We start from the raw sequence: 23,026 nt of genomic DNA on the forward strand, positions 1-23,026 counted from the left end.
AATTAATTGCATTGTTTGCTCTATAACCTGTTAATTCATGTGACCGTGATATATAGGCCTAAGGCCGAGACAATAAAAAGATAGTGGCAGAATAAATTCAACCACATTAATTTTGTTTCATCACAAAACCGGAGTGCAACGTCTGTCCGATGAAGTCCACGAGGCATATTGCATGTAACAAACAGTTACATGACCTACAGTCAAGCAAGTTAAAGTTTCCGACATTTTCGGACTACTAAAGAGTTACCGTATGTCGCAAAGAAAACAGGAACTGCCTCCACTATTCCAACTAAATTTAAACTTCAACATTTCAACATCATCAAATCACCTATGCTTAGTCTAATACAGTTACAACTAAAAGATACCAAAAACAATTTAGTCCAATCAACGTAGAAAAAACATGTTGACTCACCCTCACATATGCACATATGACTGTAAGTTGCTTTGGATAAAAGCATCTGCTAAATGACTAAAATGTCAAATTAAACGGTCTATGACTGTCATACAGTACACGCTTTTATTTTTTGTTGTCCTAGGCTACCTTGCTAAAATGCTTGCTCGCTAGCCTAAATTCCTTTCATGGGCAACGTTAGCTAGTTAACATTAGACTTCAACATCTAGCTACATATTGAACTTCCAGCATCTCAGTCCAGGGGCACAAAGTATGAATGTATGGTTGGATCAGAATCACCGTTATAATCATTGGCCAGGGTTAAAACCACAAGTCCCTATAATGTCTCCAAAGCCCCATACACTACCCACCACTGTGACCTGTACGCTCTTGCTGGCTGGTCCTCACTACATGTTCGTCGTCAAACCCACTGGCTCCAGGCCATCTATAAAACACTGCTAGGCAAATCCCCGCCTTATCTTAGCTCATTGGTCACCATAGCAGCACCCACCCGTAGTCTGCGCTCCAGCAGGTATATCTCACTGGTCATCCGCAAAGCCAACACCTCCTTTGGCCGCCATTCCTTCCAGTTCTCTGCTGCCAATGACTGGAACGAATTGCAAAAATCTCTGAAGCTGGAGACTCTTATCTCCCTCACTAACTTTAAGCATCAGTTGTCAGAGCACCTTACCGATCACTGCACCTGTACACAGCCCATCTGCAATTAGCCCACCCAACTACCTCATCCCTATATTGTTATTTATTTTGCTCTTTTGCACCCCAGTATCTCTATTTGCACATAATCTCTTGCACATATAGCATTTCAGTGTTAATACTAATTGTAATTATTTTGCACTATAGCCTATTTATTGCCTTACCTCCATAACTTGCTACATTTGCACACACTGTATATATATTTTCTGTTGTATTTTTTGACTTTATGTTTTGTTACCCCATATGTAACTCTGTTGTTGTTTTTATCGCACTGCTTTGCTTTATCTTGGTCAGGTCGCAGTTGTAAATGAGAACTTGTTCTCAACTGGCTTACCTGGTTAAATAAATGTGAAATAAAAAATAAAATAAAATAAAATCTCCATCCATGGCTAATTTAGGAAAGGGCCAATTTTAGCTAGCTAGTTAGCCACCGTAGGACAACAACACAACAAGATGCAACAATTCAAGTTGTTTCTGTCAATGACATATTCCTCTTGATGTGATGGAGTGAAGCCAAATCCAAACTGGCTTCCCTTTACACGTTTTTTTGGTGCGCCAGGACCATTCACAGTTGAGCTGAATCATTTTAGCTCAATGCTGATTGGCTATTATTTTATACTTTTTTTCTCAAGGGAGGCCAAACGCTCGCTGGCTTCCCTTACATTCAATGCTATGGGTGGCAACAATGTCATACTGTTTATGACCAGACGGTATCAGATAGATGGCCTACACATACAGAGACAAGACGGGCTCTATATATTTTCTCTCCTATACTGAACCATGTATGATTACAAAAGAGAGTCAATAACGTCTCTCCATCTCTCTTTTGAATCTGACTAGTCTAGCTAAATCCATCACCTGAGGGCACAAAAAAAAAACTGTTTTCGTCGCGTGCACTCACATTTTAATTCCAGCCGCAAGGGGGAGGTGTTGATTGTGATACAGAACCGAGTTGTCTGCTGCTAGTCTGCCCATCATCATCATCATCATCGGGGTCTGGCTGGCTGTTGTATTTGCGTCGGAACGGTCCGAGCTAAAGTGCTTTGGTTAAAGGATGTGGGATTAAAAGAGAATAAAAGGACAACATACCTCCCTGGAATTCATTTGTTTAACGTTACCGTCTCTGCTTCGAAATGTCGGGGAAAATAGAGAGTAAGCAAGGTAAGCTCGTCTAGACTAGCTAGCTAAATAGCTAACTGTTAGTTTGGGGTTTGTCTGCCTCTTGTAGCCAGAAATGCGGCCAGCCAGTGTGGTTTGGTCTAGCTGTGGATCCAAGGCCGATTCTCACACCAAACTTCTGCATTTTTGCCTTAACGTTAGCTAACGGTAGTTAGCTATCTACTACCTAGTCAATATTTGCGAAACATTCAATCAGTGTTTAACTACATAGAGCTGTTATTGTTGTTGATAGGTAGCTAGCCAGATCATGTTGGATTGCTAGAATTTGATAAATCTGCTATCTACATGCTAGGCTAACTAGCTAACGTTATTGAAATGGAAAACATTAGGTAGCTGTTATCTAGCTATTTTCGTATATTGTGTTTTAGCTAGCAACAATGTTGCAATATAGCTAGCTATATTAGGGTTACATTAGTCAAGCTAGCTAGCTAACGTTAGCTGCCTTTTTTCTGAAAAGATGGTGACGAATTTAACGTTATAGAATGTGACTAGTTAGCTACTGAACTAAGATAACTAGTTACTGTAGGTGGCTAATGTACCTACATCCTAAACTAGTTTGCTAATCCATGTGACTTTTAAGATGCACAGTGACAGTAGTCGTCATTCATTTATTCATTCTAGGATACATGGTAGAGTCTAGCTAGGTAGCGGGCTAACGTTAGTACAGTAAATTTAGTGTTTTCTCCATCCCTACGATTTATAGCCCATAATGGTACTAATCTGGGTTGGTAATATTACAGTACCATCCACACCACCTGCACTGACCTTCCTGATCAGGCACTAACGTTAGTTATTCGAGGAGAATAACAAGTACTTTGTCTAATTCAGTGTTTGAGTCTTGCCGTTCACTTGGGTTCTCGAGAACTATTGTGAGTCATGGCTAGTTCTCTATATCACGGTGCACTGAACCTCCGTTGACTGGAGAGAGTCTCTTCCTCTTCAGTCAAGTGTGTGTTCTAGCTATGTATTTTGTGAGTTGTCACTAGAGAGCTAGTTCAGACTGCTAAGGAATGGAGTCAAGTCAACCCATATTTTTGAATTCGGTATGTTTATGTCACTCATATCTAACTGTAAGTCGCTCTGGATAAGAGCGTCTGCTAAATGACTAAAATGTAAATGTGATACCTGATTTGTCCAAGTACAATGCCTTCGGAAAGTTTTCAGACCCCTTGACTTTTTCCGCATTTTGTTAAGTTACAGCCTTATTCTAAAATAGATTGTTTTTTCCCCTCATCAATCTACACACAATACCCCATAATGACAAAGCAAAAACAGTTTTTAAATAGATTTTATCAAATTTATCAAAAATGTAACTGAAATATCACATTTACATAAGTGTTCAGACCCTTTACTCAGTACTTTGTTGAAGCACCTTTGGCAGCAATTACAGCCTCGAGTCTTCTTGAGTATGACGCTACAAGCTTGGCACATCTGTATTTGGGGAGTTTCTCACATTCTTCTCTGCAGATCCTCTCAAGCTCTGTCAGGTTGGAGGGGAGCGTTGCTGCACAGCTATTTTCAGGTCTCTCCAGAGATGTTTGATCGGGTTCAAGTCCGGGCTCTGGCTCGGCCACTCAAGGACATTCAGAGACTTGTCCCGAAGCCACTCCTGCGTTGTCTTGGCTGTGTACTTAGGGTCGTTGTCCTGTTAGAAGGTGAACCTTGGCCCCAGTCTGAGGTCCTGAGCGCTTTGGAGCAGGTTTTCATCAAGGATCTCTCTGTACTTTGCTCCGTTCATCTTTCCCTCTATCCTGACTAGTCTCCCAGTCCCTGCCGCTGAAAAACATCCCCACAACATGATGCTGCCACCACAATGCTTCACGGTAGGGATGGTGCCAGGTTTCCTCCAGACGTGACGCTTGACATTCACACCAAAGAGTTCAATCTTGGTTTCATCAGACCAGAGAATCTTGTTTCTCATGGTCTGAGTCCTTTAGGTGCCTTTTGGCAAACTCCAAGCAGGCTGTCATGTGCCTTTTACTGCTTCCGTCTGGCCACTCTTCCATAAAGGCCTGATTGGAGAGATGGTTGTCCTTCTGGAAGGTTCTCCCATCTCCACAGAGGAACTCTGGAGCTCTGTCAGAGCCTGACCAAGGCCCTTCTCCCCCGATTGCTCAGTTTGGCCGGGTGGCCAGCTCTAGGAAGAGTCTTGGTGGTTCCAAACTTCTTCCATTTAAGAATGATTGAGGCCACTGTGTTCTTGGGGACCTTCAATGCTGCAGACATTTTCTGGTACCTTTTCCAAGATCTGTGTCTTTGAGCTCTACGGACAATTCCTTCGACCTCGTGGCTTGGTTTTTGCTCTGTGTGCCTTTCCAAATCATGTCCAATCATTTAATTGACCACAGGTGGACTCCAAACAAGTTGTAGAAACATCTCAAGGATGATCAATGGAAACATGATGCACCTGAGCTCAATTTCCAGTCTCATAGCAAAGGGTCTGAATACTTATGTAAATAAGTACGATTTTTATTTGTAATCTATTTGACCAAGAAGGAGAGTGATGGAGTGCTGCATCAGATGACCTGGCCTCCACAATCCCCCGACCTCAACCCAATTGAGATGGTTTGGGATGAGTCAGACGGCAGAGTGAAGGAAAAGCAGCCAACAAGTGCTCAGCATATGTGGGAACTCCTTCAAGACTGTTGGAAAAGCATTCCAGGTGAAGCTGGTTGAGAGAATGCCAAGAGTGTGCAAAGCTGTCATCAAGGCAAAGGGTGGCTTTTGAAGAATCTCACATTTTAAAATATATTTTGATTTGTTTAACACTTTTGATTACTATATGATTCCATATGTGTTATTTCATAGTTTTGATGTCTTCACTATTATTCTACAATGTAGAAAATAGTAAAAAATAAAACCCTTGAATGAGTAGGTATGTCCAAACCTTTGACTGGTAGTGTATGTCTAACTCCTACAGTTGAAGCCAAATACATTTAAACTCAGTGTTTCACAATTCCTGACATTTAATCCTAGTAAACATTCCCTGTCTTAGGTCAGTTAGGATCACCACTTTAGTTTAAGAATGTGAAATGTCAGAATAATAGTAGAGAAAATGATTTATTTCAGCTTTTATTTATTTCATCACATTCCCAGTTGGTCAGAAGTTTACATACACTCAATTAGTATTTGGTAGCTTTGCCTTTAAATTGTTTAACTTGAGTCAAACGTTTTGGGTAGCCTTCCACAAGCTTCCCACAATAAGTTGGGTGAATTTTGGACCATTCCTCCTGACAGAGCTGGTGTAACTGAGTCAGGTTTGTAGGTCTCCTTGCTCGCACACACTTTTTCAGTTCTGCCCACAAACTTTCTATAGGATTGAGGTCAGGGCTTTGTGATGGCCATTCCAATACCTTGACTTTGTTGTCCTTAAGCCATTTTGCCACAACTTTGGAAGTATGCTTGGGGTCATTGTCCATTTTGAAGACCCATTTGTGACCAAGCTTTAACTTCCTGACTGATGTCTTGAGATGTTCCTTCAATATATCCACATAATTTTCCTTCCTCATAATGCCATCTATTTTGTGAAATGCACCAGTCCCTCCTGCAGCAAAGCACCCCCACAGCATGATGCTGCCACCCCTGTGCTTCACGGTTGGGATGGTGTTCCTCGGCTTGCAAGGCACCGCCTTTTTCCTCCAAACATAACGATGGTCATTATGGCCAAACAGTTCTATTTTTGTTTCATCAGACCAGAGGACATTTCTCCAAAAAGCACAATCTTTGTCCCCATGTGCAGTTGCAAACCATAGTCTAGGCTTTTTCATGGCAGTTTAGGAGCAGTGGCTTCTTCCTTGCTGAGAAGCCTTTCAGGTTATGTCGATATAGGACTCGTTTTACTGTGGCTATAGATACTTTTGTACCTATTTCCTCCAGCATCTTCACAAGGTCCTTTGCTGTTGTTCTGGGATTGATTTGGACTTTTCGCACCAAAGTACGTTCATCTCTAGGAGCCAGAAGGCGTCTCCTTCCTGAGCGGTATGACGGCTACGTGGCCCATGGTGTTTATACTTGCGTACTATTGTTTGTACAGATGAACGTGGTACCTTCAGGCGTTTGGAAATTGCTCCCAAGGATTAACCAGACATGTGGAGGTCTACAATGTTTTGTCTGAGGTCTTGGCTGATTTATTTTGATTTTCCCATGATGTCAAGCAAAGAGGCACTGAGTTTGAAGGTAGGCATTGAAATACATCCAGTGGTACACCTCCAATTGACTCAAATGATGTCAATTAGCCTATCAGAAGCTTCTAAAGCCATGACATCATTTTCTGGAATTTTCCAAGCTGTTTAAAGGCACAGTCAACTTAGTGTATGTAAACTTCTGACCCACTGGAATTGTGATACAGTGAATGATACGTGAAATAATCTGACTGTAAACAATTGTTGGAAAAATTATTTGTGTCATGCACAAAGTAGATGTCCTAACCGACTTGCCAGAACTATAGTTTGTTAACAAGAAATGTGTGGAGTGGTTGGAAAACGAGTTTTAATGACTCCAACCTAAGTGTATGTAAACTTCCGACTTCAACTGTAAGTATGTCCAACTTACAGTATGCCCTACTCCTCAGTCTATTTCCCTGGTTTGTTTTTGCACTCAAATGTCTGTCTCTGGTTATGAATGGATTGAAAATGTGCTCCTGGTGTATCTTTTCCATAATTGTTTAGTAGTGAGTGAGAAGTCTTCATGCAGCAATATGCCCAAGTCGAGCCGTGGCCTCCCAATCAAAAGAGATTCTGCTACTACTGTCATTGGAAGCTCAGTTTCCACACTATGCTATAATTTGTGGTTTTGTGGAAACAAGCAAGTAGCATCATGGAATTCTAGAGACATGTTGTCCCAAAATGAGTTTCAAAGGTGCTGTAGCCTAATTAAAATAAACTCTGTGGTGTAGCCTACAGATGGAGTCTGGTTTAGAGAGCTCTGAGGGTTTGGCCAATGGAGGTCGTAACTCATGAGCCATGGGAAAAGGTTTAGGCTAGTGTAAGCAAGTGGAGCAGCAAGTGTCTTTTCTCCCCTATAAGTATCCAGCAGATCCGACCCGCTTGCTTACAGCTGCACTACGGTCGGACAGGCTTCCTGTGAAGTTTAAGACGCCCCCGGAGCCAGCCTGAGATATGGCTCGGAAAACATACCTGTATCCAGGGAGGAGAAATGTTCATTCATTCTCATGCTAGGTAGCAGAAGCCACAATAGCCATTTTGGAATGGCCAAAAGATCATTAGTGAGGTCAAGCACTGATGTTGGTGATTAGGCCTGGCTAGCAGTCAACATTCCAATTCATCCCAAAGGTGTTCGATTGGGGTTGAGGTCAGGGCTCTGTGCAGGCCAGTCAAGTTGTTCCACAAATAATTTCTATATGGACCTCGCTTTGTGCACGGGGGCATTGTCATGCTGAATCACGAAAGGGCCTTTGCCAAACTGTTGCCACAAAGTTGGAAGCACAGAATCATCTACAATGTCATTGTATGCTGTGTTATGTTGAAAGTCACTGAGCTCTTCAGTAAGGCCATTCTACTACCAATGTTTGTCAATGGAGTTTGTGTGGCTGTGTGCTCGATTTTATACACCTGTCCGCAACGGGTGTGGCTGATATATACATTTGTGTATATATAGTGTATCTGCTCCAAATTAAGATTCAAAGATGTCTGCAGAAATAATGACTTGTCAGCTATTACATGGCACCTTGAGTTTGTAAAACAAATATTTTGGTTATTGAACTACACAATCTACACACAATACCCCATAATGACAAAGCGAAAACAGGTTTTTAGAAATGTTTGCAAAAAAGGTATTCAGACCCTTTGCTATGAGACTCGAAATTGAGCTCGGATGCATCCTGTTTCCATTGATCATCCTTAAGATGTTTCTACAACTTGATTTGAGTCCACCTGTGGTAAATTCAATTGATTGGACATAATTTGGGCACACACCTATCTATATAAGGTCCCACAGTTGGCAGTGCATGTCAGAGCAAAAACCAAGCCATGAGGTCGAAGGCATTGTCCATAGAGCTCCGAGACAGGATTGTGTTGAGGCACAGATCTGGGAATGGTACCAAAAAATGTCTGCAGCATTGAAGGTCCCCAAGAACACCGTGGCCTCCATCATTCTTAAATGGAAGAAGTTTGGAACCACCAAGACTCTTCCTAGAGCTGGCCGCCCGGCCAAACTGAGCAATCGGGGGAGAAGGGCCTTGGTCAGGGAGGTAACCAAGAACCCGATGGTCACTCTGACAGAGCTCTAGAGTTCCTCTGTGGAGATGGGAGGACCTTCCAGAGGACAACCATCTCTGCAGCACTCCACCAATCAGGCCTTTATGGTAGAGTGGCCAGATGGAAGCCACTCCTCAGTAAAAGGCACATGACATGACGCTTTGAGTTTGCCAAAAGGCACCTAAAGACTCTCAGACCATGAGAAACAAGATTCTCTGGTCTGATGAAACCAAGATTGAACTCTTTGGCCTGAATGCCAAGCGTCACGTCTTGAGGAAACCTGGCACCATCCCTACGGTGAAGCATGGTGGTGGCAGCATCATGCTGTAGGGTGTTTTTCAGCGGCAGGGACTGGGAGATTAGTCAGTATCGAGGCAAAGATGAATGGAGCAAGTACAGCTTCCAACAGGACAACGACCCTAAGCACACATCCAAGACAACGCAGGAGTGGCTTCGAGACAAGTCTCTGAATGTCCTTCAGTGGACCAGCCAGAGCCCGGACTTGAACCCCATCAAACATCTCTGGTGAGACCTGAAAATAGCTGTGCAGCAACGCTCCCCATCCAACCTGACAGAGCTTGAGAGGATCTGCGGAGAAGAATGGGAGAAATTCCCCAAATACAGGTGTGGCAAGCTTGTAGCGTCATACCCAAGAAGACTCAAGGCTGTAATTGCTGTCAAAGGTGCTTCAACAAAGTACTGAGTAAAGGGTGTGAATACTTATGTAAATGTGATATGTCTGTTTTTGCTTTGTCATTATGGGGTATTGGGTGTAGATTGATGAGGAAAAAATACAATTTAATCAATTTTAGAATAAGGCTGTAACGTAACAATATGGAAAAAGTCAAGGGGTCTGAATACTTTCCAAAGACACTGTATATCATGGGTCCCTGATCTGTACTACACAGAAATGCATGATTATGAATGTTAAGTAAGCGCAACACAGGGTGCATTGGCCAATTCTTTGAAATCTTCGGTTTTGGTTTACTTATATAGAGCGGGTACTACCTTTTTGCTGAAATGGGTGCAAGACTGAAGTTCGTAACATCGCTCGAGCACCTTCTCGAGGCCCAAATGTTCCCAAACGATGATTGAGGATCCTCCAATTCTGGTTTATCGACCCCAGCACTCGGCATGGTACAGAACTAGTTCCCGGCTGTGTCTTACAAAAGGACAGTTTGAAATGCAGCAATTAAGATTAGAATTTTGATTACAATGTGCCCATACGCTCTAATTGTTTTCACGGAATAGGCTGAAATGTTTTTTTTCAGTTCAGATTTACTCAAGAGGCATAGGCCTAGTGTTTTTATTTTGTAAATATACATTTTTTATGTATTCATTCGGGTTCACAGTGCGGACTGAACCGGTATGAATATGTTACACGGTCCTCCCTTCCACTGGCATACTGTTATGATTAGCTCATAACTGTTTTCTTTGTCTTTCTGTGGTCTGGTTGTCAAACCAAGAGTGTTAAAACGCCTCCCTCTCTCTCCATCTCTCTCTCTCTCTCCAGTTAATGTCACCTCTCCCAGCTCTTATTGACACCTACCCATGAGCCCTCTCTCGTTCCATTTACTGTAACCAGCATCCTCACCCACTGAGCGCCGACCAACACCGGATGTCCATGGACGTTGAAAAGTAGTTGAAATTTGGTCAGTCCACCCTGGACTTGGATGTTAACGTCCACAGATAGGTTCAGATTTGGTCCAGTCCATCATAGATGTGTGTTTCAGAAGTTTGGATAGCACAGTAGAGTACAGTACAATACAGTAAAGAAAAGTATAGTACAGTAGATTACAGTATATTGTACTGTACTATACTCTACCATACGCTACTAGACTGTACTAAACACTACCCTACTCTGCTCTTCTTTGCTGTGCATTACAGTGACAGCCCATCACATTGCTCCAGAGTGGGAGATGTACCGTGCTCCAGACACGCCCCCTTTATGAAAGTCACAAGTGCACATCTGGCACTGAAGGAGGCAGTGTCATGCTGTGTTCGTAACCAAGTGGGAAGTGGGAATTTAACATACGACTGGGAAAAATCCACCTGAATGGCCCTCAAACTGGTAATTACTAGTGGGATACTTGTCTATCATCCTGAGCACCCACTTCTCCCACATGGTGACCTCTGACGTCACCTACTAAAGAAATGTCCTCTATAACAGAATTTTCGGCAGTTAAATGCAACAACAAAACATTATTTATTAAAAGCAATCTATTAATGTGCTTTTTGAACTGTAGAATTTGTTTACAAACATGCTGTGCTTTTAGTTTATAGTTGACACAGCTTGTTGGCCATTAGCCAATCAGTGTTTCTCAAAGAGTTAAAATCAATATGAATACATGAATACATCCAACTGGTATTTGCGACTTCACAACTGGTAAATTCCCACCTCCCACATGGTTACAAATGCAGCATCAGAGTGGAAATTTGAGAGCCCCAACATAACAATCATTTACATTTACATTTACATTTTAGTCATTTAGCAGACGCTCTTATCCAGAACAATCTGGTCACAACCGACAATGCAAGGAACATTGTGAATGCTGAACATTGTGAATGACATTACATTTTACCGCTGTACTGAAACCGAACCGTGACCCAAAAAACAATACATACCGAACGTGGGTTTGTTGAACTGTTATACCCCTAGAGGACAGTAGCAGGTGACCCAACTGTGATTTGTGACTATTATGATTTCCCATTGTAGCCAATTCAGTTGCAGTAACTCTGTTACAGATTTTTGGGTAAGAATTACGAGTTTTAATCAGTTAATAATTCATAAACAAAATTGATATCAGTAAATCACTATAACTAATTGGTAGGTATACCATTTACCTGTTACTTCTGTGACCTTTCCTTATTCTCCCTCCTCATGAGGGAGAGAAATTAGAAAATATCTTAAAAGATATGTGGGGTGTTTGGTACCGGAATGACAAGGCAATATTTCTTAAACTTACAGAAGGTAAACCATTTCTCCAAAATGAACTATAAAAGTGTTGACATTAGTTGGCAGGGGTCTTCATGTCAACATTATTGTTTTGATGTATTTCTGATACCTTTTAAAGACTTTTTCTGGTAGATGTTTTCTAAGGTGGTTGAACTGTATCTATGCCTTCATTTCCCAAAAATATAGACTCTTAGCTTTCATTTAACACCCAATTTGATATGTTCTTATGAACTACACATGTTGATGCTCATGGGTCCTTTTAGATGGAAATGCTCTACTACTGCTGTTTCAGGAATAATCAGATTAAAGTTTCAATGTTTCAGAGAAGGTTTAGGGCCTATTGATTTCTTGTCTGTTAGAAATGAGTGTCATGGAAAGCTAACTACATCTGGAATTTGATATGGCAGGGCCAGCGCTGATCTCAGGAGGTGTTGTTCATTGCTAGTGCATGGAGAACTAGAAGTGGTAGGATCAGGATGTCCTTGTGGATTGTGTGCTGTGATTCCCATCTGTGGCAGCTGGTTGGTGTAGGCTGAATGACTGTGGACAAGCTAACTCTTTAATTACAATGTTGATTCATTGGATGTGTAATTAATTACAGTGGTGTTAAAATGAGCTGATTTAGATATAATCTCTTTAAGTCTTTAGCTGCCATTGGAAACACATTCCTTTTAGATTTATACAAAATGAGTGTTTGCTATCTAGCAGTGCTCGTTAGGAGCTTCCAGGGACCAGTGATCTTCTGCACAGCAACAATTTGCAGTCATGATGCATCATTACCTACCATTCCACAAAAGCCATGGCCCTTTGTGGAGCAAGGGAAACAACTAGCCTACTTCATGTCTCAAGGGGAGTGGTGTCACTTGCACAAGGGATGCTACTAGCGCACTGCTAACTAGCTAGCGATTCCACATCAGCTAGGCTACACATTTACATATTAGTCATTTAGCAGACGCTCTTATCCAGATCTACTTACAGTTAATGAGTGCATACATTTTCATACTGGCCCCCCGTGGGAAACGAACCCATAACCCTGGCGTTGCAAGCGCTACACAGTTGGGGGAAATTGGATTTACTGTACTAGGGGGTATACTGTATTTTACTATATACCAGTATTGATGCACGGACCAGTTTGGGTTTTTACTTTACCTTCTATAACGGTATTTCAATGTTTGGTTTGTTAAGTGTGATCCACCGTGTGTAACGTCCATTTTTATAGTTTACTCCACTACTTGAGTCATCTCTCTCCATGCCGCTTTCAACACAGGCCTAGCCCCGCCCCCGTCACCGTCACCGATGGAGCGCATTTGTTGTTGCTTGACCACGAGACACTTGCGTTCGGTCTGCATGGTCATGCAACAATGTTGATGATGACAATGCTATTTCCGCTTTGCTTCTTAATATAAATCCACAAGCGCTCTATAATTACACTATTGGTTTGTTTCTTACATCTGCAAACATCTCGTTTGTCTTTTAAATGGTGTTAGCGCTAATGCTAATCGCTAGTTCATGGTGTCCGCTAATGCTAATTAGCTGGCTAGCTAGCTAATAAATGTACTGAGTCAGAGCAAACGTAGCTAGCTATACAGCCTCATACCAGTGGTGTAGGCCTAAATCAGCATGTTGTTTGTGCAACAGTATCTTCTAAATCAAAGAGGAATAGGCAAAGCATGAATATGTTAGCTACATGAAGTAACTAAGAGAGAACATGTAATGTAGTCAAAGATTATAGGGTCCCCTAGGAAACACTGACCAACACTTAATTAATCCTCCCTGGTATTTCATTAATGGTAATGTCAAACACTGTATTCAGAATTTTTGACCATATCGTGCAGCCCTACGTGGCAGTGTGTTAATGATCTCAAATGAGTGTGTCACGCTCTGGCTCCGGGACTTTGTATGTTGAGCCAGGGTGTGTTCGTTTCGTTGTGTTCTGTTTGGTTGGGTTGTTCTATGTGGTTGTATTTCTTTGTTTGGATGAGTGACTCCCAATCAGAGGTAACGAGTGTCAGCTGTTTGGCTCGTTGTCTCTGATTGGGAGCCATATTTATACTGTCTGTTTTCACCTTGTGTTTGTGGGTTTTTGTTCCTTGTCAGTCATTGTCTGAGGACGTTACGTATCGTTTATTGTTTTGTATTCGTGTGTGCACTTTACTATTAAAGTATGTTCGCTCAACACGCTGCGCCTTGGTCCTCTCTAACCAACGATCGTGACAGAAAAACCCACCTTAACCAGATCAAGCAGCGTGACGAGGAGAGAGGATGGACGTGGGAGGAGATGATTGCGAGTCTGGCAAGAGGGAGAGAGGCCTGGGCCACGGGGAGGAGAGACCCCCAGGAAATTTTTAGGGGGGGGCTCACAACGTCGGGGCAGCAGGTGTACGGGTTAGAGCGGTGCAAAGCGTTGGCAGAGAAGGCCGCCAGGTTAGGGGGGCCACTGGGCACAGAGGAGAGGGAAAGTGTGGAGGCACGGCGAGAGGTACTGGGGTGTGTTACCAGTCCGGTCCGGCCCGTTCCTGATCCCTGCGTGGGGCCAGTGGTGTGTGTCCCCAGTACGGTCCGGCCTGTTCCTGCCATTCCCACCAAGGCAGTGGTGCGTGTCGTCAGCCCAGCCCGGCCTGTTCCTGCCATTCCCACCAAGTCTGTGGTGTGCGTCGACAGCCCGGCCCGGCCTGTTCCTGCCATTCCCACCAAGTCAGTGGTGCGCGTCGTCAGCCCAGCCCGGCCTGTTCCTGCCATTCCCACCAAGTCAGTGGTGCACGTCGTCAGCCCAGCCCGGCCGGTTCCTGCCATTCCCACCAAGTCAGTGGTGTGCGTCGACAGCCCAGCCCGGCCTGTCCCTGCTCCACGCACCAAGCCTACGAGGTGCGTCGCCAGTCCAGCCCGGCCTGTCCCTGCTCCACGCACAAAGCCTACGGTGTGCGTTGCCAGTCCAGCCCGGCCTGTTCCTGCTCCACGCACAAAGCCTACGGTGTGCGTCGCCAGCCCAGCCCGGCCTGTTCCTGCTCCACGCACAAAGCCTACGGTGTGCGTCGCCAGCCCAGCCCGGCCTGTCCCTGCTCCACGCACAAAGCCTACGGTGTGCGTCGCCAGCCCGACCCGGCCTGTTCCTGCCACTCGCACCAAACCAGGGTTGCGAGTCGCCAGCCTGGTCCAACCCGTTCCTGCTACTCGCACCAAGCCAGGGGTGCGAGGCGTCAGCCTGGTCCAGCCCGTTCCTGCTACTCGCACCAAACCAGGGATGCGAGTCGTCAGCCTGGTCCAGCTCGTTCCTGCTACTCGCACCAAACCAGGGAATGGAGTCGTCAGTCCGGTGAGGCCCGTTCCTGTTCCACGCACCAAGCCAGGGGCGCGTGTCGTCAGTCCGGCTCCGACCAGCGGGGCTAGACAGGACCAGGGGTACTTTGGGGGGTTGGAGAGGAGGTGGGGATCAGGGCCGGAGCCAGAACCACCGCCGAGGAGGTATGCCCACCCAGCCCTCCCTTGTTTAGCCCTTATTGAGGCGCGGTCGCAGTCCGCGCCTTTAGGGGGGGGTACTGTCACGCTCTGGCTCCGGGACTTTGTATGTTGAGCCAGGGTGTGTTCGTTTCGTTGTGTTCTGTTTGGTTGGGTTGTTCTATGTGGTTGTATTTCTTTGTTTGGATGAGTGACTCCCAATCAGAGGTAACGAGTGTCAGCTGTTTGGCTCGTTGTCTCTGATTGGGAGCCATATTTATACTGTCTGTTTTCACCTTGTGTTTGTGGGTTTTTGTTCCTTGTCAGTCATTGTCTGAGGACGTTACGTATCGTTTATTGTTTTGTATTCGTGTGTGCACTTTACTATTAAAGTATGTTCGCTCAACACGCTGCGCCTTGGTCCTCTCTAACCAACGATCGTGACAGAGTGCAGGAAAGGCAAAAATTGATGAAAATGTAGACTTTTTTGGGGGGGGATTGAAGTTTTAATTGAACAGTATAAAACAATCAGAATGGAGAAAGACCCATTGAAATCACTTAGAATGTATGTGTTGCCACCCTATGGTTACGCACTACTAAAGCAAATTTTGAACTTTTATTATTCAAAAACATAAAATACCGTCAAAATCTTGAAAAATATAGTAATATGATATTTTGGCCATGTCGCCCCGCTCTACACCTTTACTGTGTTTTATTTTAAAGTAACTGTCCATTGTTTCCCGATTTTCTATTAAATATGACCGATAATTACTTACAATATGAGTTAAATCGTTTTCTTTCCAAAAATAGTAATTAAGTATGTTAAAAAACAGGTTCTGTGTTGGAATGGTGTGGGTGTATACCGGTCATTCAAAATATGCATGCGAGTAGAACGCTGATTGGCCAGCTCACAACATACTCCATGAGGAAATGGCAAGCATTTTTGAAAGCGTCTTTTTGAGTTACAAGTCTGAGGTAAAAAAAAATAATTAACCCCCCCCCCCCTCTTCACAATTTATGCTTTGGCCACAAATACAAGTATAGGAAGTCAACAACATTATTTGGGTGTGAGTGTTACGAAACCCGTGGCTTTAAACGTCTAGGGTGGATGGAGAAGAGACCCGTAACATAATTCATGCAAATTATAAGCGTGACATGGAACAGTGAGAACAAAAACTACACAACAACCATAAACTACCGTCAAACATAAAAGGTTTATTTTTAAACACACGGTAAAGGTTTGGGGAAAAAGGGCTGAGCAGGACCCAAGAAATGAAACAATACTGTAAAACACCCCTAAACTGATCTTGCCTGCCTCAAGAACCGCTAAGCTACTGCTAATCATACAAAAGTACAGTGGGTGGTCCGCTCAGGTCTAACTAGTGTTTTTAGACAGATTTCTTCCTACGGGTAATGTACGCCCAAGGGCAACTTGCTTAAACTCCCCTTTTCCCAGAAACAAACAAATTGACCAAACAGAGTAACCAGCAAATGAGTGAGTACACAAAAACACAGGACACCACAGTATCCATACTCACATACGAAAAGTAGTCTAACAAAGTTACCAAACAGAGTAACCAGCAACTTAGTGAGTAAACAAAACACAGGACACCACAGTATCCATACTCACATACGGAAAATCTCTCTAACAACAAACACAACTGACCGGCTTTTAAACAATGGGATGTGTGATTGAAAAACCAGCAACAGGTGGTGCAATGCAGAGGAATGTTCACTGATTGGTCCAACTTAGCAATCAGCAGACACCTCAACGACCACCAATCAGGAACATACAGGACACCTGTGATTAGGGCAGAAGGAGAGGAAAACACAAAAAGACCCAGGATACCTGTATACGTAACAGTGAGTTCAAAAAATATGTGAGATTTTCACTGGACAGTTACTTTAAGTATGTCTATGTTTTGCAGACAAAATCTTACCAGAGCTGGCAGATCAGTATTGAACACCGTCTGAGGCCCTACATTTCATTGTATGTGTTTTCTCTTGTAGCAGTGTTGCTTGATACTAGCAGTAGGCATATTTTAGGCAGACACTTCTCCCACGGAGCAAGAACTATAGAGGCTATGTCTGTTGTGGCTGCATCTCTAAAATGAACCTTCATCTTCAGTAGTCCTCCCACTAGTTCTCTGCAGTTGGTCTTGGTCAAGAGACCAGATATGTTTTTTTATGCGTGACCTACTTCTGTGGTTGTTTTGGGGTTTATTTAATTGTGAAAAGAGGCTGAGACCTACTAACATAGTGAGAACACTGCTTCAGTCATGGCTGTTCTGGCCTCTCCTTTGTTTACAACCATGGTGGAGAACCTCCCTCTCGGTGGAGAGATTTCCACCCTCACACAGAGACCGAGTAAACAGGCGAGTTTACTGTACCCTCTTCTTGTCAAAAGAGTCATTGAAGAACTAAGTCAACTTCCAGTAGCACTGTGTTTTAGTTCAATTCGTTTTGAAATGGAAAAGGAAGTAGTGAGGAGGACCCTGACTTTATAAAACAGGCTATGTAGGCTGATGTCTGAATGTATCTATTACAGGAAGGGAAATGGTTCAGGCCTGACACAATGTTGGAGACTGATGCCTCAGCCATTTTAGTTTATATTTTGGTTTAATAGTCAGTGTGCATGTTGACCTGAGAGCAAAGTGACTCTTCATAGCTTGCGGAGCAGGGGGAAATAGCCCGTCATCCACACTAGCCAGCTGTTAACATCCTATTCAACGGCAACAGCCAGCTTCCAGGAAGGAGAGCAGTCAGAACACCCACACACACACAGCCTCATTTATTGTTCAATGTCTAGGCCTAGAATGATTAATTCTGTCGCACATGATCGATGTAGACTTAACATTTTTCTCAACTTTAGCACTGCTCAATAGCGGAGGTGCATAAAGATAGCGGCCCCCACGCACTTACCACAAATTCCTTGTTTTGCTAAGTTCACCGTATTGTACATTGCTCTCCATTACTCTTTTCTTGTATGGTCATTAGCAAAGTATACATGATCCCAATTTTAGCTTCAAGACACCAGAAATTTGAAAAACCCAAAAAGTAGATTGTGCTGATTTATTGCCACATTGAACCATATCGCGCCGCATAGTTAAAAAACTATAGTGCTAAAAGAGTGATGTCATATCTGAATTCTGCCATCTTTATGCACGTTCGCCATTGTTTTTGTGCCCTGCTTGCTGTTTAATGACTTGGACTATTGAATTGGAGCAGAGTGTTTCTTACAACTCTTTGTAATAGCCTCTCTGTATTATTTGACCTCTGGGTGTGCCGTGCCGTCACAATGCTGGCAGTAGCTTAGATATGAGCCGCAAACATAGGCTTTTTTGTTTTGCTTCAACCTGTCTACACCACTGAATTCACTGAGCAAGTCAGTGTTTATGCTAGGTGTATAAGCCTATGTGTGAAGATATATCTATTGAAAGTCTTGACTGAAGTAATAGTGGACAGTTTAGTGCTGAGTAATTAGTGTTTTTTGATGTTGGTTCGGTTTCAGGTCGGATTTCAATTCTATAAATGCATTATGTGGGTTCAATGCGGTAACAACACAGAATAAAACAATTGATGGTAGTGACTGCCCATTACTATCACTTATTAGACTCTAACCATCATTTATTCATATTACCTAATTCAAATATTTCAGTTGTTGTGTATATTACATAGGGCTGACCCCAATTAGTCTACTGGTCAACTGTTTGGTCGATAGGCTGTTGGTCGACCAATACTTTTTTTGTCGAACAGTAGCATATACTCTACCAGTCAGAAGTGTGGAAACACCTACTCATTCAAGTGTTTTTCTTTATTTTTACTATTTTTTACATTATAGAATAATAGTGAAGACATCAAAACTATGAAATAACACATATGGAATCATGTAGTAAACAAAAGTGTTAAACAAATATATTTTATATTTGAGATTCTTCAAATAGCCACCCTTTGCCTTGATGACAGCTTTGTACACTCTTGGCATTCTCTCAACCAGCTTCACCTGGAATGCTTTTCCAACGGTCTTGAAGGAGTTCCCACATGCTGAGCACTTGTTGGCTGCTTTTCCTTCAATCTGCGGTCCGACTCGTCCCAAACCATCTCAATTGGGTTGTGGTCGGGGGATTGTGGAGGCCAGGTCATCTGATGCAGCACTCCATAACTCTCCTTCTTGGTCAAAGAGCCCTTACACAGCCTGGAGGTGTGTTGGGTCATTGTCCTGTTGAAAAACAAATTATAGTCCCACTAAGCCCAAACCAGATGGGATGGCGTATCGCTGCAAAATGCTGTGGTAGCCATGCTGGTTAAGTGTGCCTTGAATCCTAAATAAATCACAGACCGTGTCACCAGCAAAGCACCTCCACACCATAACACGTCCTCCTCCATACACATGCATAGATAATCCATCCAGACCAAAGGACACATTTCCACTGGTCTAATGTCCATTGCTCGTGTTTCTTGGCACAAGCAGGTCTCTTCTTATTATTGGTGTCCTTTAGTAGTGGTTTCTTTGCAGCAATTCGACCATGAAGGCCTGATTCACACAGTCCCCTCTGAACAGTTGATGTTGAGATGTGTCTGTTACTTGAACTCTGTGAAGCATTTATTTGTGCTGCAATTTCTGAGGCTGGTAACTCTAATGAACTTATTCTCTGTAGCAGAGATAACTCTGGGTCTTCCATTCCTGTGGCGATCCTCGTGAGAGCCAGTTTCATCATAGGTTTTTGTGACTGCACTTGAAGAAACTTTCAAAGTTCTTGAAATGTTCCATATTGACTGACCATGTCTTAAAGTAATGATGGACTGGGATTTCTCTGCTTATTTGAGCTGTTCTTGGCATAATATGGACTTGGTCTTTTACCAAATAGGGCTATCTTCTGTATACCACCCCTACCTTGGCACAACACAACTGATTGGCTCAAATGCATTAAGAAGGAAATAAATTCCACAAAGTAACTTTTAAGAAGGCACACCTGTTAATTGAAATGCATTCCGGGTGACTACCTCATGAAGCTGGTTGAGAGAATGCCAAGCGTGTGCAAAGCGATCATCAAGGAAAAGGGTGGCTACTTTGAAGAATCTCAAATATAAAATCTATTTGGATTTTTTTAACACGTTTTTGGTTACTACATGATTCCATATGTGTTATTTCATAGTTTTGATGTCTTCACTATTATTCTACAATGTAGAAAATTGTAAAAAATAAAGAAAAACCCTGGAATGAGTAGGTGTGTCCAAACCTTTGACTGGTACTGTATATATAATATATATATTTTTTTTTAATGGCACACGAGACACCTGTCTTATTCGCGCCCATCTCAGTGAACTAATCCATTGCGGAGGCCGAGACTAATCCATTGCGGAGGTTGCTGGGATTGCACAGTCGAAGAAGAAGGGGTGTGTGGCTAAGATGCACAAGGCACGTCTCTCTCCAGAATGCGCTCTCTCCCGCCAATTTGTGCACATTCATTGTTTCATATCTTCATTGTGTGAAATATTGCGTTTGATCGTTAGTGTCTATCAATTCCCCATTACATATATCACCAGTAGTACATTTTACCGTTAATTCCTATATTTATAATCTACAATGTTTGTTACTTTCTTTACGGTAATTTCTGTTAATATATTCAATATATTGTTCCAGTCTTTTACCGTTCTCATTGTCGGAGTGGACACGTTGTTTACTAAGCGCACAACCTATGCTACACTTGTGAAAACAAGTTTTGGTCAATTTAGTCATTGTCTTTTGTTTGGAGCACTCCAGTCAATGTTGAGTAAGGATGCGCACCTGATTTACACATACAGTGCCTTCGGAAAGTATTCAGAGCCCTTGACTTTTTCCACATTTTGTTAGGTTACAGCCTTATTCTAAACTTTACATAAGTATTCAGACCCTTTACTCAGTACTTTGTTGAAGCACCTTTGGCAGCGATTACAGTCTCAAGTCTTATTGGGTATGACGCTACAAGCTTGGCACACCTGTATTTGGGGTGTTTCTCCCATTCTTCTCTGCAGATCCTCTCAAGCTCAGTCAGGTTGGATGGGGAGCATTGCTCACAGCTATTTTCAGGTCTCACCAGAGATGTTTGGTCGGGTTCAAGTCCGGGCTCTGGCTGGGCCCCTCAAGGACATTCAGAGACTTGTCCCGAAGCCACACCTGCGTTGTCTTGGCTGTTTGCTTAGGATCGTTGTCCTTTTGGAAGGTGAACCTTCGCGCTAGTCTGAGGTCCTGAGCTCTATGGAACAGGTTTTCATCAAGGATCTCTCTGTACTTTGCACCATTCATCTTTTCCTCGATCCTGACTAGTCTCCCAGTCCAAGTCTGCCACTGAAAAACATCCCCACAGCATGATGCTGCCACCAACATGCTTCACCGTAGGCATGGTATCAGGTTTCCTCCAGTCGTGACGCTTGGCATTCAGGCCAAGGAGTACAATCTTGGTTTCATCAGACCAGAGAATCTTGTTTCTCATGGTCTGAGAGTCTTTAGGTGCTCTTTGGCTAACTCCAAGCAGATTGTCATCTTCCTTTTACTGAGGAGTGGCTTCCGTCTGGCCACTACCATAAAGGCCTGATTGGTGGAGTGCTGCAGAGATGGTTGTCCTTCTGGAAGGTTCTCCCATCTCCACAGAAGAACTCTAAAGCTCTGTCAGAGTGACCATCGGGTTCTTGGTCACCTCCCTAACCAAGGCCCTTCTCCCCCGATTGCTCAGTTTGGCCCGGCGGCCAGCTCTAGGAAGAGTCTTGGTGGTTCCAAACTTCTTCCATTTAAGAATGATGGAGGCCACGGTGTTCTTGGGGACCTTCAATGCTGCAGACATTTTTGGTACCCTTCCCCAGATATGTGCCTCGACACTATCCTGTCTCGGAGCACTACGGACAATTCCTTCGACCTCATGGCTTGGTTTTTGCTCTGACATGCACTATCAACTGTGGGACCTTATATAGACGTGAGTGCCTTTCCAAATCATGTCCAGTCAATTGAATTTACCACAGGTGGACTCCAAACAAGTTGTAGAAACATCTCAAGGATGATCAATGGAAACAGGATGCACCTGAGCTCAATTTCGAGTCTCATAGCAAACTTTTTCTGAAAACATGTTTTCACTTTGTCATTATGGGGTATTGTGTGTAGATTGCTGAGGAAATGTTTTTATTTAATCAATTTTAGAATAAGGCTGTAACGTAACAAAATGTGGAAAAAGGTCAAGGTTTCTGAATACTTTCCGAAGGCACTGTAGAAGTAGGTTTATAGGCTAACTGGCCTGCGTGCAAATGTAGTCATTTGGGGATCTGATAGTATTTCTGATTGGCTTAAACGCACCACCACTAATGAGCTGTGGAGCTTCTCATAGTAATGGTTTCTTCAGCTCAAACAGCAAGCAAACAAAGTCTGTTTTTACATCCATTTGAGGATGACAATAGTTCCTCAATTTATTTGAAAATCTTTCCAGCTCTCTCCCTTTCGATAACTACTCAGCATGAAAGGGAAAAATGTCATGCTCTGATCCAGTGGAAATGTCATAAAATAAAATCCCTTATCCCTTGCGCAAATGGCCTACAGCTGTATCTGTCCCGAGCTCACTGACTCTGAGGGCACAGAATATTTTTGGCTAGACCCAAGTTAATACTTGATACAATGTTTCACGTTCGTGTAGACAGACCATGTGTAGCCAATGTGATATTTATATTTATCAGGATATTTTCTACCTGCAGACTGCAATTTTTTTAATTGTTGGCTTTATGTTGGCTTTTTACATAGGCCCAAGTTGGCAACAAAAGTTACTTTTTAGGTTTGTATTATTTTCATTTAGATTTGGATAGAATTTTGATTAACCACATGACAATCATTTTGAGATAGGAAGACGTTATTATAAATTAAATGAAACTGTTCCATGAAAATGTGCATATGAAAACCATAACTGGCACACAGACCGGTAGAAATGGTAAGATAAATTGGCATTCCACATGAGAGAGGTTGCCGATTCCTCATGTAGCCTGTTACCGGCAACTTCAGGAGAGTAATGGCAGAATCTGCAAAAGCCAGCAGGAGTGGGAGGAGGATGTTCGGGTCAGGTTAAGTTTTTTTTCTTCTGGTTATCTTGATCTCTGGCTCCCTCTTGAGTCATTTGTGTC

The 23,026-nt window shown here is 43.1% G+C and overlaps 1 protein-coding gene across 1 annotated transcript in view; it reads left to right on the plus strand.

Annotated features, from left to right (window-relative positions):
- The first annotated feature begins 2,128 nt into the window (after positions 1–2,128).
- The window catches only part of LOC311144657 (rap guanine nucleotide exchange factor 1-like), a 57,442-nt gene continuing 36,544 nt past the window's right edge, over positions 2,129–23,026 (plus strand). The window contains exon 1 of the mRNA XM_084180708.1: positions 2,129–2,266. Coding sequence (XP_084036834.1) covers positions 2,239–2,266 — 28 coding nt within the window. The 5' untranslated portion in view covers positions 2,129–2,238. The remainder of the gene's footprint in view (positions 2,267–23,026) is intronic.

The sequence above is a fragment of the Coregonus lavaretus genome, assembly GCF_964263955.1.
Source record: "Coregonus lavaretus genome assembly, chromosome: 17".
NCBI lineage: Eukaryota > Metazoa > Chordata > Actinopteri > Salmoniformes > Salmonidae > Coregonus > Coregonus lavaretus.